This window comes from Lepidochelys kempii, chromosome 9 (genome assembly GCF_965140285.1).
Source record: "Lepidochelys kempii isolate rLepKem1 chromosome 9, rLepKem1.hap1, whole genome shotgun sequence".
Classification (NCBI taxonomy): Eukaryota; Metazoa; Chordata; order Testudines; family Cheloniidae; genus Lepidochelys; species Lepidochelys kempii.
In genome coordinates this window covers 64206441-64224801 of record NC_136388.1, presented here as the reverse complement: position 1 = coordinate 64224801, position 18361 = coordinate 64206441, and the positions used below count along the sequence as shown (strand labels likewise).

The window sequence follows — 18361 nt, the reverse complement described above, 5'->3', positions numbered from 1 at the left end:
GGCACAATTAATACAGCATGTACTTCCCGTTTAATAAGACAGATCAGGGTAGAGGTGGAGGCACGGCAGGGTGGGTAGCTAACACTGCACCACGCAATTCAGTAAACTGTTCTTGAAAGCCAAGAGGTTCAGCAGTCAGAATAAAGTGCATGCTACATTATCCTGCAGCTCCCAGGGGCCTTGAAGTTGGTGGAAATGGCCTCCTACAGCACAGAAGGCCTACGCGGCAAGAGGAGAGCTGAAATAAGCGTTCCGTGCTAGCCCACTCCCAGCCCCTCAGGGAGAGGGCATTTGGAGGGTAGTTGGAAGTGTGGTCAGAGGGCACTACACTATTATTACTCATCTGTATTGCACTGTTGCCTAGGAGCCTCTCTCATGAACCAGGGTTCTACTGTGCTAGGCACTGAACAAACACAGGAGAAAAAGATACCCCATCCCAAAGAATTTATAATCTACTCTTCTCTGATTCTCAGGGACCATGGTAAGAAGACTGTCAATTAGAGGAACCCCGAGGCTGCTCTAGCTTGCTTGGGCATCAGGCAGGCCCCTTGCAAAGCCCCAGAACACAGGAAGCACAGATGGTTTAACACCACCATTGCATCTTCCTCTCCATTCTTGGCCTAAGCAGAGGAATGGAATAACTGAGGGTTGATTATGTGGCATCAGCCATAAAGACACCATATATTTTCCGTGTGTTCATTTTATAAATAATGACATTTGTTGCACATATAGTATACATGAAAATATATATTTAAATACTGCAGATTGGCCTGTTTTCCTATTTGGAACAGATGCTATGAAGAGGCCTTCTAAATCTGGGACATAGAAAGTATACTGTATCTTACCCGGTGGAGTATTTTAAGTCCCTCTCTCATCAAAATACTCCCAATTTAAATGCATTAATGCCAACTGCATGACTCTCCTAAATATTTTTTATATCTTTATGCATGTTTCAAATCTGTTTATTGAAATTACTTATGTGGAAGAAAACAAACTCCACTCTCAGCTTAGAAGCAACAAAATCAGAGACAGCTTTATTTGAGCAATTGCAAGGGAAGAATACAGCTGACAGAGGCATCTCTGCCTCAGTTTCTTCAAAGTACAAGCAATATCACACAAGAATTTATACGTTTTAGTGGCATGCATTAATTAAATCATTACACTGCCTAACTGCACAACCAGGAGCTGCAGTGGAAGGATCTATCCTTCCTGAACCATTCCCAAGGGGAATAGGCCAGTGTTTGGCTATCAAACAGGTAGCCATATAGATCACTGTTTGAAAACGTTCCCCATTTTCCCTTAGGCAAAGTTGATGAAGTCAAACTCTCTTTCCATCCTCAAGGTGACTTCCAGGGTCTCCTTTTCTGAGATGAAACAAGCTTTGCCATTCTTGCTGTCCACAGGGTGGGGGAGATGCAGTAGCAGCTTCCTAGAAAACAGGAAATGGGATTTTTCAGCCTCAGCCCTAAGTAGGCACTAGAGAAGGGAATGCAAATTACTAGTGCCAGGCTAGTGTTTGCTATTTAGAAACCAGAATGTGATGGGCCATGTTAATTTAGTGTGAGGTGGTGGGACAGTGTGAGGTGGTGGGACACACTGAACTACTGGGGCTCTGCCCCACTGGGCCCTCGAATTATTCCAAATCTGGTTCTTTCTAAACACGCTCTTGGCTTTGTGCTCTGACAAAGATTTCCAGTAATAGATTGTCGGGCCTCTCACAGCTCTTGCTGCTGCATAGTGGTGCATTTTAGTTGCAGAGTGAGAATGACTCACATCCACAGGCTGTCACAGTGGTAAAAATCTGAATAATGCATACAGTCTGAACATGTGTTTGAAGAAAATGTAGCTCAGGGAGCAGTAACCTAGCTTCCCCAATGAAGAAAAAATAATAGGAGCATCCTGATTAAAAGTTTGGCCACCCCAATGACACAAGAGGCCGTGATCCCAAGGGATCTGGCTAGCCAAGGATTACTTCAAGCATGGGGGAATCCTTGACTACATAGAGTCAGCGAAGTCTCATGGCTACTCTAAACAAGGCTCTAAGCTATGTGGTTCTACATCATGCCCCTCCAGGCCCTCTGCTGTAGTAGGGGTTGCTGGGAGAGGGGTGTAGTCCCAATTCCCTGTGCCCTGGCTGCTGGAATGCGCCACTGGGAGCTGGCATAGTTCAGAGCAGCCTAAAGCAGCTTTACAGTGGACTGACACAGAACCAGCCCCAGGACCAGAAAGCTGCACACAGTTCCTTTGTGCTCCCCAGCTTCAGCTGTGTCCAGCATTTACTGGATGCATTTGAAAATATAAGACTGAAAATCTTACTTTCTTTCATAGTGCAAGGAATTGCATCTGTACTTGGGAAATCAACACTAGCTCAGATAGTGCCCTATACAGCCTTTAGATTTACTGAGAATCTCTTCATTTGCTGGATTCAGGACTTGCAATGTCTCGAAGCAAAGAAGATATGGCAAATCCCTGACTCACTAATGAAACTGGATCACAAGAGAAACAGCATGTTGAGGTTTCCCTACAGCTGCAGTGTTATTCTTAGATGTCTGATTTTGCCAACTAGGGGTTTTTGCCTAGCCAGTGGCTGCTGGCTTAATATGCATTTCTCCTGCTTTTTGACTGGCATCACTTCCAAAGACTAGTGTTGCATTTCAGAAGGGAAAATTTGGTGGCCACATTTAGTGTGACCTTCCAGTATTCACAGGTCTTTTGGTCAAATTCATGCCTGGTATAACTGTATTGGCTTCAGTGGGTCTGAACAGTGCTCAGAAGGCCCTATGGACTTTTGTTTCCCATGTGGCAATTCCTATTTTTTTTAATATTTAAAATAAAATTTTTCTTTAGTATTTATCAAAATATGTGCTTTGAAGCTCTGTGTATTTGTGCATCAACTTAAAAATAAACATTGGGGCTGTTTGGATCTTTTCAATATGGGAAGAATATGAGCTGTGCGTGTATGTTCAACCTGCTAATCATGGAGACCCAAAACACTTTTGTGTTGGTGGAAGATAGGGAAAACATCTGATCTCTGTATATAAAAGGTTATGCGGAGCTTAAAATGGTTTTGGAAGGATATGAAGCTGGCCCTTCATGTGGTATTATATAGTTAGCCTATTAGGGACAACTTTCCTCTGGCCTTAATCCAGATCACACCTCTTGGATCAACTTGCAGATGGTCCTCCATCTTTGTGTGTGAACAGCTGTATGCATGTACACTTGGTATTTGTGGCCAAATAACCAAGTAGGCATTCAGAACTGTAGGCCCAATTTTGTAGACTACAATTTTGGCCCATAGGGTTTGCTGTTTTAAGGCTATCCTTGTCAGAGAAGGATTATAGAGGTTTCCAGAGATGTTAGTCTTAGGGGCCCCAAACCCAGCCCACTATTAATCTAACAAATTAATAATGGCTGGGTTTCCATCTATCTGTATTTTTCCTTGCAATTAAATAATCACATCTGCATCATCACCTTTGCATGCTGCTGAGCATTCCCCTAAAGCCTTTGTTAAATTCCATTACAGAGAAAACTTATAACAATTCTGCTTCACTTACTTTTTTGGGGTTCGAAGGTCAAGAATCTTGTCCTGGATGTCAAGTGTAATGTCCGAGGACCTTGTATCTGGCAGTTTGATTTTAATCTGAAAGGACAGGTACAAGTAAGACAGAAGTGTGGGAGAGGTAATGGCAGGGGGAATCTAGAGATGCACTGGAAGCTGGGATGAGCTTTGCAGTACTATGGTCTACAGATGATCAGGGCCAGCATTTAGCAGAGGTGATTTCTATCGGAAGAAAGATGAAGTAGTAATAATTTCTTTCAGTGGTTTCATGAAGTCTGCAGATACCACTACCCTCTACACAAATCCGGAGTTGAAAGCCTACGTGAAAGATATTTTGCAGTCACTGAAAGCCCCTGCTCTGGTAAAGGCCTGGAGCACCTTATACCAACTAGAATAAAATACACATGAATGTTGCTGATGAAGGAGGTCACTGATCATATATAGTAAGGTGAGAGGTTCAGATACCTGTGACTTTGAGGGCTGTCACAATGTTGTAATGTTCCACTACTTCACACAGTGTCATGACCCACAGTTCTCAAACCCAGGCCCATAGGGTTCATTGGAGCAGCCACACTCAACCCTCCCACTGGTAGCCTGCTAACAGCAGCTTACCTGGGCCACATGAAGTCCAGCCCTAGTATGAGGCTCTGCCCCTGAGCACTGACTGGTGGAGTCCCAGAGCAGCTGATTGGCCCACTGGTCCTATTTAAGCAAGCAGCAGGAACGGGAAGTTGTTTGAACAAATGGGTTCCATCCTGCTCCTGCTCCTCTAACACCCTAACCTGGCTTGAGACTCTTGGCATCTGACTTGTGGTTGCTGATCTCCAGTTTGTATCCTGCTTCTGACCTCCTGGTATCCTGATGCAGCTGATTCCTGTCTCATGACTGTGGACTCTGGTTCTAATAGGTCTGGCCACCCACGACTTGGCTGTGACACAGTCTATTCTTTAACTGCACTATCACTTCAATGAGTTTATGCAAGTGTAAAAAAAACCCCAACCACACAGGGTTATAGGTAAGTGGGTGTAACATCCAGTTGGACCTGCATCCACTTACACCAGGTCTGAACCTGGCCCATAGAACTGGGCAGGTTGTGTATTTTCGGAATATATCTAGCTCTCAAGGAGCTGCATGATACTCAGGGCAGTGGCAATGGCAGATTCACTGAAAGCTACTTAGCAGATCCTGCATAGGTCCAAAGACAGTAATAGAGCTGCTGTGTAGGTATGTGCTACATTGAAGGAGACAGTGAGGAAAGGGGAAGGAGAAGGGACTGGAGCTGTGGTTCATGCTCACCAGCATGTCCTCGCAACAGGCTGTGGAAGGGTCCTTTCTGCTCATCCCCAGGAAGATGTCCTCCGCTCCCACCTGTTGCTTGAATAAAATCTCATACCTAGCAGAGACAAAACTGGTCATCAAACCCTGTATGAATCTCCATGTTAAGGGAGGGCATGAGAAGAAGAGTATAATATTGTTTCTTCTGGGAATATAGGTCCTTTTATCTCTGCTGGCACTCTTGAGATTCTCCATTTTACATGCCCTTCAAAGGGACACCTGGCTTGGGACTCTATTCATAACTATCACTGTCTCTCATAGTTGGCTGGAGGGCTCATGATGAACAATGAGTCACCCTTCACTTGTCACCAGATGCTGGGCATGCTGCCTCCACAGCACAATCAACCTTTGCAGGACCAGGGAATAAGACACTGGGGGTGGAAACTGAACCATGTGGATGTGATATTTATCTCCTAGATCTCCTAGATAGCCCCCTGTGGAAAAATTTTAAAAGGATGCAGTCAAGTAATTAAGTTGCAAACAATTTTCTGTCCATCATTTGGCTCTTGGAGCCCAAAAATAATATAGCTTTCTCTGCTAATTTTAATGATATTCCATTTTACATACATTGATTTTTTTCTCTCCAAATCAGTCTGTCTAATTCAGAATGCAGCAAAATCTGGAATTCTATGTTCTCTTTCTGTTGGTCTTTAATGAATGAGGAAACACAACTGAAGATTGTATTTAGAACATGTAACACTCTTAGTAAATTGAGCAAAATAAATAGAGCAATTTCTCCAGACTGTTGAAAGGTTGTATGGAAAGAAGCTGTTTTTTCATCTCCAGTGGTCATGCATGCATGTAACACAATTCTAGTCTCTCAGTCAGTGTAAAATCTATCTAATAACAGCTCTAGATTTATCTTTCAAGGCTTTTTCCATGCATTAATTTGATGAACTATTACGAAGATTTATACTCTCATTTTATTTGTGCTACACAGTACATAATTGCTCAGGGCCAAAGAAAAGATATACCTCCTTCAGTAGAGACTGAATGAGTCCAGAGAGTTTGGTTCATATCAGCATTGGACAAATTTACCTTACCTCGACAGGACAATAGAAGTCATAGTTTTAAATAAAAATGTGTGCACAAATGTATGTGGGTGCATAAGCGGAGGCTAAACAGGGGACTGTCAAAAATGTTCATTTTTAAGGTCTAATTTTAAAGGGGAAAAATCAGCCTAGTTTTTAGATCAGGCAACTGAGTGGCTAATTGTATTTATGCACAGAGAAAAGTGGAAATTCTGGGCCAGATCTTCAATCAGGTATACACTGTGTAGCTCTGTTGACTTCAATGAAACTACTCCAATTTACACCAACGGAGAATCTGGCCCTCAGGGGTGCAATATTTTGTGATAATAAATGTAAAGGCTGCCTTTTGGATTAGTTGACCCCTTGGAGCCGGAGAATCTTCCAGAGCACTTCAGAGCACTTTCCAACCTAAACTACATGACAGCATCTACTTAAGAATGCTTTATTTGAGGTGGGGAAGGAAGAAGTCTATTAGTATTTTTAGGCTGTCCTCTTACAATCCATCTCTGACTGAATGCCATCCATTAGAAAAGTAACATTGCCTGTAAAATACTGCTCCAACAGCAGGTATTTGCCTCTAAAGCACTTAATTCCCTGCAATATAAATATAAATCCAAAGCCCCCCATACAGTACAGCATTATCAAAAGAATGGAACTCTCACTTACTGTCATAAAAGCAGCAGGTAAATTCAGTAATGTTGTATACAAACTTGGCATGTATGAAGGCTAATAAATTTTGGCACTGGCCTCCTTTCCCTCCTAATCCTACTTTACACAAGCATCTGACACTGGGAATAATCTTATAACAGGGATAACAGACTCCAAATTTCAGTAATGAGATTAGAAGGTCTCCTCCACAGAAGAGATTAAAGTCACTTTTTAATTGTTGCTGCTTTGGAGGCAAAGCCCATCAGGATATATCTACCGTGCATCTACACTGCAATTGTGCTAATCTAGGGCTCAGACCCAGGGTCCCAGGACCCTGCAGGGTTGAAGGGTCCAAGCTTGAGTTAAGCCAAGACCCAAGGTCCGAGCCCTATTGGTTTGCAGTGTTGACACAACCCTACTTGACTCGGGTCATGGGAGTCAGTATCCCACAACTCCATGGGACAATTTCCAACAGTTTACAATCCACTCTACTGAAAACAGAAGCCACCCCCATTTTGCAAATAGCAGCAGCTCAGGTTAGCATTAACCCATTCTGTTCTGATCACCGATCTGCAAGCATACTATCAGAGAGTCTCCTGGGTTTGCAATGGAGAGCAAACCGATCCAGCCTTTTGCAAAGCAAGCTGCTTCCTAGTAATGTGCAGGGTGGGCAGTAAAGTTTTCCCACACCGCACCACAGTTCTAGAGCTGCGGGAGTTGGGGGCATTAGGGACCCTGGGATATGGTTACTTTGACTTGGGTCTGTGCACTGCAATGTGGATGCCAGAGCCCAAGGTTCACGCGTCACTTGGAAAAGACTTAACGTAGGGGTAAAACACAGTGTAGATCCTCAAAGCCCAAGGTTCCCTGACATGACTCAAGTCCCACTAACCCTGGGCTTACATTGCAGTGAAACGTACCCCTAGTGTACATCCCTTCTGCCCTTCCATGACACAAGCTTTTCAGTAGTGTGTGTTTTGTTGTAAACACAATATATATGCTATGCAGAACATGCTTGTATTTCAGCTACACAAAACCCATGCACACAGTTTTAGCTCTGTTACACTTACTCTGGCTGTTCCCTTGGATCCCAGATATCATCAAACTCTGATCCTTCTGGCACCTCCTCTGTATTCCAGATATCTTTACTATTTCCAGACTTCACATCAGGGGTGACTAGGAGAGGGGATGAAAGCGAGAATTTGATACTGTCAGTTTCTAGGATAGGTCTGTCTTTCTAGGGTTGCTGTGTTTAACCATGGTGTGGTTGTCTGATAAAAGATATTTCACGGTATTCCTAGTCTCCCTAGGATCTACCTAGCCACAATCTAAGTGGAGATTTAGAAAAAGAGGCGATTTTTTATTTCCATAAATTTTACTCTCTTTTGCCCACCCTGTGTGTGGAACAAGTCAGGGAACATTCTGCTCCATGTCACAAAACATCAGGCATTCCTCAAATTGGGATGGGTGAAATCTAAAGGGATTACAGGATACTGAGACTTCTCCAAATAGGATTTTAAGTGAACAGAAATGATTTGTAAAGGGATCCCCTTTCTCCTCTCATTTATAAACAGCACAATATATCACAGTCCTTTTCATAAATCCTTGGGGATATGCAAAACAAAGGTGATGATGTACACTGGGAAAAAGCAAATAGGGAATATGGCAGGGATGGTATCTACCCCTATTATTGAGGGGACGTGTCTTCCCTTCATCCAGTATATAGATTGGGGTTCTTTTGGCTCCCTGATTGTTTCTGGATTCCTAAGCAGAAACAGTGTTTAAAAGCATCTTTGTTATATTTGAGACTGTTTCTTTTAGACACAGCTCTCACTGCAGTTCTCCATGTCATTGTGACGTCTGGAATGACTCACTGCTATTGGCAAAAACAACGAGGAGTACTTGCGGCACGTTAGAGTCTAACAAATGTATTTGGGCATAAGCTTTCCTGGGCTAAAACCCACTTCATCTGATGCATGGAGTGGAAAATGCAGTAGGCAGAGATATATACACACTACATGAAAAAAACCTAAAAACTTATTTCCCCATGCTAATTTCCCCCTACTGTTACTTACACCTTCTTGTCAACTGTTTGAAATGGCCCACCTTGATTACCACTACAAAAGTGATTTTTCCTCCTGTTGATAATAGCCCACTTCCACTTTAATTGAATTATCTTGTTAGAACTGACCCACTCTTAGTAAGGCAACTCCCATTTTTTCATATACTGTGTATATATATAATTGCCTACTGTATTTTCCACTCCATGCATCAGATGAAGTGGGTTTTAGCCCACAAAAGCTTATGCCCAAACACATTTGTTAGTCTCTAAGGTACCACAAGTACTCCTCATTGTTTTTGCTGATACAGACTAACACGGCTACCACTCTGAAACCTGTCACTACTATTGGGCCACTCTTGAAGACTATGCAAATGGTACAGCTGGTGGATAATGCAGCTGCCCAACTATCTGATAGTTTTAGCAGCAGGAAGGATACTACACCCATTCTGCAAAGACTACACTGACTTTCTTTTTTTTTTTTTTTTCTGGATGTAATTCAAGGTGTTGACATTAATGCATAAGACCCTAGAGGACTTAGGTTCCAGTTGTCTGAGAGCCTGCCTCTCTCTTTACATGTGACCAGTGGAGTTGTCACCACTTGTGCTGCAATTTCCAACTTCCCAACTGAGGACTGGAGGCAGCATGTTCTATGAGGGGTACCTTGAATGAGGAATTTCCTTTCCCCTTGCTCTGGCACAGTTTGAGTTTGTTGATCTTCAGGGCACAGAGTTAAGGCTCAGTTCTTCTCTCAAGCTTTTTCCTAAATAGGTTTGTGTGACTTTTGCTGGGGGGGGGGGGTGGGTGGGTTGAGGAAGATGTCTATGGTTTCATGGTGGGTAGTAACTTCTCCTCCTTATTGGGTGGATAAACTGAGTTCCATGCAGTTTATGTGAAGATGAGCTCTAAAAACCAAGCTCTTGTCTGCTTTGTGTGAGCATTGAAGATTCCACAGCATTTTTTGTAAGAATAGATGTTTGCCAATATTTCCCCCTTGTCCCATAACAGGGCAGTGTGCTGTCTTCTGTGGCGGATACGCTCCATCTCAGATATGCTACATTTCAGTGGCACTCTATGTACAGAGTTTATAAAGTGTTTCAACCCTTCAGGTTAAAAAGTGCCATATAATGTACATGTAAAATATTATTGTTCCCCTCTCAACAAAGAGGAAAGCAACCAGGGCTGGGCTTACCAGGAGGTGAACTGAGGCGACCGCCTCAGGTGCCAGACTGTGAGAGGGCACCACTAGGACCCAGAGTGTAGAAAATTGTGTCTGCTGCTGGTGCATATGTATTCTCTCTGCTCTAGATGTACAGAGATGGTGGAGTGCTATGCTGGAGGAAAGAGGGCACGAGACACAACAGACAGGCAGGAGAAAAGGTGGGAGGGAATAACAGAAAGCAGCAGGAGCTGCAGGAAGAGAGAGGAGGAGGAGCTTCTTATGTACCTCCCTAGCACCCCCAGGAGTCTGGACTGATTAACACCAACTTCTCAGGGAGCTTCCTGTTTCCTCCTGCTTCCCTGAACCCACTTGAGGAGAACAGGCAGTCAACTGAAGTAGTAGGAGCCAGTTAGGCTCTTAAGACACTGATATCGTCCCTCACTCAGGCTCTGCTACCAGCCTGCTCATTTGTCCCCTTCAACTGAGTGTTGAGAGCCACTATAGCTGGCACAGAACAGCAGTCATGAGTGAAAGAAGAAAATGCCCCTCTGGGGCAGCATTCAGAAAAAGAAACAAAGCAAAGGAAGCTTTTCTATTTAAGCAGGAAGGAGCTCTCCTAAGATACATAAACACAAATGTTCATGGTGAGCCTTCCGGCCCCAGTGAGGATGTGAGTGGTGAGGAGATGCCTGATCTTCCAGTTAATCAGAGTGCAGGTGACCTGGCAGCTACAGCAGCATCCATATCTCCATCTCAAATGGATGTAACCATGCACATTCCTGAAAAAAAGTGTAGATCAGAGAAGAGTGTGGTGGAGGCACAAGAAACAGCTGCTGCTGAGTTTAGTTCCTTAAGTCTAGGTGATCCAGGACTGTGGACCCACTTGAGCAGTAGCCTAAGGGACTTCCTTGTACTGCATAGGCCACAGCAAGTGAAAAACTTCATGTTCCTCAAAGACAATGAAAACAGAAGTTTCCACCCAACACATTACTGGCGTGAAATTCCCAATGGTGACAAAGTGGAAAGCCCATGGCTTATGTACGCAAAAAACCAGAGTGCTGCGTCCTGTTTTTGTTGCAAACTCTTCCAGTCTAATGTTCCAGCCGCATTGAGTTCTACAGGAACAAAGGACTGGAAAAATCTGGCTAGAAATCTGGCATGCCATGAGAAGGCAGCAAATCACCAGAGAGCATTCCATAGGTGGAAAGAGCTTGAGATGAAACTAAAGTTAAAGGCCACCATAGATGATCAGCATCATGAGAAGATTGCATTGGAGTCTCTTTACTGGCAAAATATTCTGAAAAGGCTCATTGCTATTGAGAGAATGCTTGCTACCCAAAACCTAGCACTGCGAGGCACTTCAGAGCAGCTGTATGTGCCAAACAATGGAAACTTCCTTAAAATTGTGGAGCTGATGGCTGAGTTTGATGCTGTACTCCAGGAGCATCTAAGAAGAGTCACCACTCAAGAAATCTGCACACACCACTACCTTGGAAAAACAATTCAAAATGAGATCATACAGCTACTGGCAACAAAAGTCAAACAGAAGATTGTGGCAGATCTGAAGTCAGCAAGATATTACTCTGTTATTCTGGACTGCACACCTGACATCAGCCATGTGGAACAAATGACTAATGGTACGTTTTGTAACAACAGAACCTAGTGAAAATGTCCCTGCAATGGTGACTGACAGAGAGCATTTTCTAGAATTTACTGACATTGATGATACTACAGGAGCTGGTATGACAAATGTGCTTCTTAAAAAGCTGGAAGATACGGGAATTGCAATAGCTGATATGAGAGGTCAGGGCTATAATACTGGTGCCAACATGAGAGGAAAGAACAGAGGAGTGCAGACACGGATCCGAGAGTTAAACCCTTGAGCTTTTTTTGTCCTATGCAGTTCTCATTCATTGAACTTGATGGTCAGTGATGCAGAACCAGCTTCTAGTGAAGCTGCTGAATTTTTTAACGTAATTCAAAGCATCTATGTATTTTTCTCTGCATCAACTTGTCGATGGCAAATTTTGAAACAACATCTGGAAACATCCTCTCTGACACTGAAACCACTGAGTGCCACACAATGGGAAAGTCGAGTGGAGGCAATAAAGCCTATCAAACACCAAATTGGGAAGATAGATGATGCCATAGTTGCCATTATGGAGGATAATGCTATGACAGGAACTGTTCATGGGAGAACAGTGGCAGAGGGAAATGGAATCACCAGAAACATACCTAACTTCAGATTTCTGTGTGGCTTAGTGTAGTGGCATGACATACTGTTTGAAATAAATGTTGTAAGCAAGAGACTCCAAGGTATATCTCCAAGACTCCAAGGTATATCTTGATATATCTGGAGCAATGGAACAACTGGATAAAGCAAAGTCATACCTACAGTCTTACCAGTCAGATGAGGGATTTCAAAACGTTCTGAAGAATGCACAGAAGTTGGCAGAGGAACTTCACACTGAAGCTAATTTCCCACCCATTCAAGAATACAAGAGTCACCGAAGAAGAAGACATTTTGATTACGAGGCATGGGATAATCCCATAAGAGACCCCAAACAACAATTCAAAGTTGAATTCTTTAACCAGGTGCTAGATTGTGCAATACAGTCAGTTGAAGAACGTTTCATGCAGCTCAAGGAACACAGCAGTATATTTGGGATGTTGTAGGATATTCCCAAACTCCTCACTGTAGCTGAAGAAGACCTACACCAGCAATGCAGGGCACTAGAGACAGTGTTGACACATGATGACATGTGCGATATTGATGTGAGTAATTTAGGTGATGAACTGAAAGCCCTTTCAAGATACATTTCAGCAGGATCAACTCCAAATGCTGTTCTGGAATATATGTGAACAAATAAGATGACCACCCTCTTTCCAAATGCTTTTGTTGCTCTGCGCATACTTCTAACACTTCCTATAACCGTTGCCAGTGGAGAACGCAGCTTCTCCAAGCTGAAGTTAATAAAAACACATCTACGGTCCACAGTGACACAGGAGAGGCTGGTCGGGCTTGCAACCACCTCAGTAGAGCATGAGCTGGCCCAGACTGTGGACCTTCAGCAGGAAGCAGTTCAAATCTTTGCAACCAAGAAGGCACGGAAAGCACCGCTTTGATTATTCAAACAGATAAAAATGCCAGTGTTTACTATGCAGACAAGAAAAGTTACATTTGCTGTTCAGGCATTTGAAAGTTAAGTGTTACTTAAAATTTTTGAACAAGGCATTTTAAGTTGTTGGTTCTCCTTTATTGGGGTAGGTAGCAGAGCAGTACCATGAGAGGAGTAGAACAGGAAGAAGGCAGAATTGAGACCTTTCAAAGTTTTGGCCCAAGTGAGGGAGTATTGGGGGGCGGCATTTGAGCTCCCTGCCTCAGGTGCCAAAATGTTGTGGGCCAGCCCTGAAAGCAACCGCCCTCAGTCATAGCTGAGACGAGCTATGTCAGAGGCAGCTGCTATTACAGCTATTTTATTGTGGTAGTGTAATGGTGGATCCCTGTCTTTGCTGACACCATTCTATTACAACTCAACTTACCTGTAGGCTCTGCTTTCTTTGCTGGTCCGATATTCCCAGGACCCACGGCGCTAACAGTAGAAGAATGTGACTAAAAAAAGCCAAATACAACTGAAATGAATGTTCTCATAGCCCACCTCAGTAATAATAATAAACAATTAATAGCAATAATACTTTGTATTTACAGAGCAGTGTTCATCAAAGGATATCTACAATAGCTATCTATATCAGAATGCTTTTACAAACTTTAATTACATTTTCACAACTTCCCTATAAGCATTATTATCATCCCCACTTTAGAGATGGAGAAAATGAGGCACAGAAAAGTTAAATTATTTGTCCAAATCAATGGCAATACTGAAAAGTCTTGTGTCACAGTCTTTGCTCTAACCACTATGTAACAATTCCCACCTCATTCTCACCAATGAGACCATGGCCTTGATGTGCTACATTTAAACAAGAACCCCATAACTATGGCTTTATAGCCACATGTGCTAGCATCTAACGGTATGTCTACAGTACAAAATTATTTCGAAATTATTCTATTTGAATTTTCGGAAGCGATTTTATACATTCGGTCTTCTGTGTCCCCACTAAAGCGTGTGAATTCGGCAGAGTGCGTCCACAGTACCAAGGCTAGCATTGAATGTCGGAGCGGTGCACTGTGGGTAGCTATCACACAGTTCCGGCAATCCCCACTACCCTTTGGAATTCTGGGTTAAGCTCCCAGTGCATGATGGGGCAAAAACATTCTCTTGGGTGTTTCTGGGTGTGTGTCATCAGTTGCTCCTCCCTTCGTGAAAGTTACGACAGACAATCGTTTTGCGCCTTTTTGGCGTGCAGACGCCATACTGCTTTCAGCAGACGGTGCACCGCTGCTCTCCTGCTACTATAAATCCATCTCTCATTTCCTCTCATCTTCCTATGTAATCTCTACTATCTACTCTTTCTCATTGAACGCTTCCACTGCCAACTCTGCTTGGACATCGTGAACCGAGCAGCACAGCTTCCGCTGCCAACTCTGCTCTCCCACTATTGCCGCGCTTCCGAGCTTCTCTATGTTGTCTGTCCTGGGCTCCAGCCTCCGTGAAAGCAACAGAAGACAACCATTTCCCACCTTTTTTCAGCTACCGTGAACCAAACAGCACCTCTTCCACTGCCACTCTGCTCTCCTACGTTTCGCATCCTTTTTCCATGATTATCCATGCAGGCTCCATAGCCATGGAGCCCGCTCAGATCTCCGCTGCAGTTTTGACCATTGTAAATACCTCGCACATTATCCAGCAGTATGTGCAATACCTGCAAAACTGGGTGAGGAAGCGACGACAGTGTGATTACGTTAATGATGAGGACTTGGACACAGACATTCCTAGAAGCACGGCATGTGGCAATTGGGAAATCGTGGTGGTGTTGGGCCAGGTTCATGCCATGGAACGCCGATTCTGGGCCTGGGAAACAAGCACAGACTGGTGGGACTGCATAGTGTTGCAGGTATGGGATGATTCCCAGTGGCTGAGAAACTTTCGTATGCGTGGGGCCACTTTCATGGAACTTTGTGATTTGCTGTCCCCTGCCCTGAAGTGCAAAGGCACCAAAATGAGAGCAGCCCTCACAGTTGATAAGCCAGTGGCCATAGCCCTGTGGAAGCTTGCAACGCCCGACAGCTACCGGTCAGTCGGGAATCAGTTTGGAGTGGGCAAATCTACTGTGGGGGCTGCTGTGCTGCAAGTAGCCAATGCAATCATTGACCAGCTGCTATCAAGGGTAGTGACTTTGGGAAATGTGCAGACCATTGTGGATGGCTTTAATGCGCTGGGGTTCCTTAACTGTGGTGGGGCAACAGACAGAATGCATATCCCTATCTTGGCCCTGGAACACCGGGGCAGCCAGTTCATAAACCGCAAGGGGTACTTTTCCATGGTGCTGCAAGCACTGGTGGATCACAAGGGACATTTCATCGACATCAACGTGGGATGGGGGAAAGGTGCATGACACTCGCATCTTCAGGAACTCTGGTCTGTTTGAACAGCTGCAGGAAGGAACTTACTTCCCAGACCAGAAAATTACTGTTGGGGATGTTGAAATGCCTATAGTTTTCCTTGGGGACCCTGCTTACCCCTTAATGCCATGGCTCATGAAGCCGTACACAGGCACCCTGGACAGTAGTAAGGAGCAGTTCAACTATAGGCTGAGCAAGTGCAGAATGGTGGTAGAATGTGCGTTTGGACGTTTGAAAGCACGCTGGCGCAGTTTACTGACTCGGTTAGATCTCAGCACAACCAATATTCCAATTGTAATTGCTGCTTGTTGTGTGCTCCACAATATCTGTGAGAGTAAGGGGGAGACATTTATGGCGGGGTGGGAGGTTGAGGCAACTCGCCTGGTGGTCAGTTTCGCACAGCCAGACAACAGGGCGATTAGAAAAGCACAGCAGAGTGCGCTGCACATCAGACAAGCTTTGAAAGCCAATTCCATGACTGGCCAGGGTACAGTGTGAGAGTTATGTTTGTTTCTCTTAAAGTTACCCGCTTCCTATATATATGAAAGGAAATAAAGTCACAATTGTTTAAAAACCATTCTTTATTATTTGTTGCACAAAACATTGAGAGAAATCAGAAGCTAGACAGGGGAGGGCGGGTATTGGGTTAAGGGGGTGGAGGAGGAGGGAAGGACAAGTCCAGAAACCAAATCAAAATTTAGGATATGCCAGCTTTCCGCTGCTTGTGCAATCCTCTGGGGTTGACTGTGTGAGTCCGCGTAGCCTCCCGCCCCCTGTGTTCTTGGGCGTCTGGGTGAGGAGGCTATGAAACTTGGGGAGGAGGGAGGGTGGTTATACAGGGGCTGCAGTGGCAGTCTGTGGTCTTGCTGCCTTTCCCACATTAGATCTACCATACAGCTGAGCATGTCAGTTTGCTCCGCCATGAGCTTGACCATAGCATCCTGCCTGCTCTCATCGTGCACATCCCTCCTCTCTTCGTATTCATGTAACGCTTTACGCGACTCTGCAATTGTTTGCCTCCATGCATTCAGCTGGGCCCTATCAGTGCGGGAGGACTGCATGAGCTCAGCAAACATGTCGTCCCAAGTTCGTTTTTTCTGCCTTCTAATCTGGACCAGCCTCTGGGACGGAGTAGATAGGGGCCGTGCTGAAACATTTACGCCTGCTGCAGGAGGAGAAAAAGGGAGGGTAGTATTTTAAAAGATACATTTTAGAGAACAAAGGGGACACTCTTTCTCAGTGAAACAGGCACTTCATAGTACACAGCACATGTTTTCTCTGTACAAAGTCGCATTTTACCTCTTATACTGAAGTGCCTGCCACTTTGGTGTGAGTAAGCCATCATATGCGGCCAGGCAACAGAATTCAGCTTTCATGCAGCCATGGTAAGCCCTGGGGGCCCGCGGGCTTCTGCTTCTTCCGCATTCATTTCAATGCTTTCAAACGGCAGGGCCCCCTTTCCCATAGCAAGCAATGCCTGGTGGATTTGCCATATAAAAGGAGGGCCTGTGGGCTGTCTGGGATGATCGCTTCACACAACACCGTCCCCTCCACCCCACACCCACCGCGTGGCTTCGATGAGGCTCTGAGCAGGGATGAGCCCTTTAAACTAAACGCGAACAGCCCAGCATGGCTGGGTTTCCCCCACCCCCCCACCGTGTGGCTCTGATCAAGCTCTCACTCACCAGAAGTGCCTTCTCCAGGGTCATGGTCTGGGAGCATGCCTTGGGAGTGGGGGGAGACTATTGGCTCCAGTGTTAAGAATAGTTCCTGGCTAGGAGGGAAAATGGATTCCCCACTTGCTGCCTGTGCACTGTCCTCCTCCTCCTCCTCTTCGTCCTCCAAAAACTCATCCTCCTCACTCCGTGCTACTCCCCCCTTGCAGGTGTCCATGGACAGTGGTGGGGTAGTTGTGGCATCATCCCCCATAACTGCATGCAGCTCACGGTAGAAGCGGCATGTATGGAGCTGTGACCCAGAGCGCCCGTTCTCCTCCCTGGCTTTTTGGTACGCTTGCCTGAGCTCCTTGATTTTTCTACAACACAGCTCTGTGTCCGTGGAGTAACCTCTTTCCACATTGGCCCTGGAGACTTTAATGTACGTATTTGCATTTCTTTTTTTGGAACATAGTTCTGCCATAACAGATTCATCTTCCCAACATGAGATGAGATCCCGTACCTCCTGTTCAGACCAAGCTGGAGCTTGTCTGCGAATCCGGGATTGTGTGGTCTCTTGTGATGGTAGACTCTGCATGGTCGCTTGTGATGGTGGACTGTGCTGATGGTTACCTGTGCTGATGGTGACCAAACAGGAAATTCAAAAGTTCCTGCGGCTTTTACTGCCTACGTGGCTAATGCATCGGAGTTGAGAGTGTTGTCCAGAGCGGTCACAAGGGAGCATTCTGGGATAGCTCCTGCAGGCCAATAACGTCAAATTGCATCCACAGTACCTGTAACCTGGAACTGCAATCTCGATTTTAGCGCTACTCCACTTGCTGAGGTGGAGTACAGAAATCGGATTAAAGAGCCCTTTAAATCAAAAAAATTGGTTTGTTCTTGTGGACGGGATCAGTTTTATTTTGAAGTAACTTGGCTAATTCCGAAATAACTGCATACTGTAGACCAGGCCTCAGAGATCTTTCCTATGGGGCACTTGGGAAAACTGCCCCACTTTGCCTGCCATGACAATGCTGCATACCAATTTTGTGTACTACATGCAGTCCCATCATAGCATTTAGAATCTTTTTAACGCCAGCAATCATGCAAGGCAATAACATTTATTTTAAATGATGAATCACTGTAATGCTAATAGGCAGTCAGTGTGAACCATTGCTATGTTTTCTAAAAATTTCTTGGTTTGATAAAAGCACTTCACATGCAGAGGACAATAAATAAAACAAATATTCCAAATTACCAAGAAGATTGACAAATGGGTGAGGTAATATCTTTTATTGAAGTTGGTCCAATAAAAGATATTACCTCACTCACCTTGTCTCTCTAATGTCCTGGGAGACAACATGGTTACAGCTACACAGCATACAAGAAGA

The 18361-nt window shown here is 44.6% G+C and overlaps 2 protein-coding genes across 8 annotated transcripts in view; both read right to left on the bottom strand.

Moving 5' to 3' along the window:
* Window positions 1-1007: 1007 nt before the first annotated feature.
* DNAAF6 (dynein axonemal assembly factor 6) overlaps window positions 1008-18361 on the bottom strand; it is a 21431-nt gene continuing 4077 nt past the window's right edge. For 6 of the 7 annotated variants that reach the window (XM_073360756.2, XM_073360753.2, XM_073360758.2 and 3 more), the window contains 5 exons: window positions 13338-13407; window positions 7644-7749; window positions 4856-4967; window positions 3555-3640; window positions 1008-1429 (listed from right to left, as the gene is read on the bottom strand). In XM_073360756.2, the coding sequence (XP_073216857.1) occupies window positions 1300-1429; window positions 3555-3640; window positions 4856-4967; window positions 7644-7749; window positions 13338-13407 (504 nt within the window). In that variant the 3' untranslated portion in view covers window positions 1008-1299. The remainder of the gene's footprint in view (window positions 1430-3554; window positions 3641-4855; window positions 4968-7643; window positions 7750-13337; window positions 13408-18361) is intronic. The other variant, XM_073360760.2, reaches the window with a different exon arrangement.
* Window positions 15901-18158, bottom strand: LOC140917596 (uncharacterized). Its single transcript, XM_073360752.1, has 2 exons — window positions 17001-18158; window positions 15901-16480 (listed from the first exon to the last, which is right to left on the bottom strand). Exons 1-2 carry the CDS (start codon window positions 17566-17568, stop codon window positions 15936-15938), a joined length of 1113 nt encoding a protein of 370 aa, XP_073216853.1. The 5' UTR covers window positions 17569-18158; the 3' UTR covers window positions 15901-15935.

Excerpts from the sequence above, each read along its gene's own strand:
- LOC140917596 (XM_073360752.1), bottom strand. The coding sequence starts at position 17,568 with ATGCAGAGTCTACCATCACAAGAGACCACACAATCCCGGATTCGCAGA. Across the intron at positions 16,481-17,000 it reads CCCTGGAGAAGGCACTTCTG|CAGGCGTAAATGTTTCAGCA; the intron begins GTGAGTGAGAGC and ends CTCCTCCTGCAG.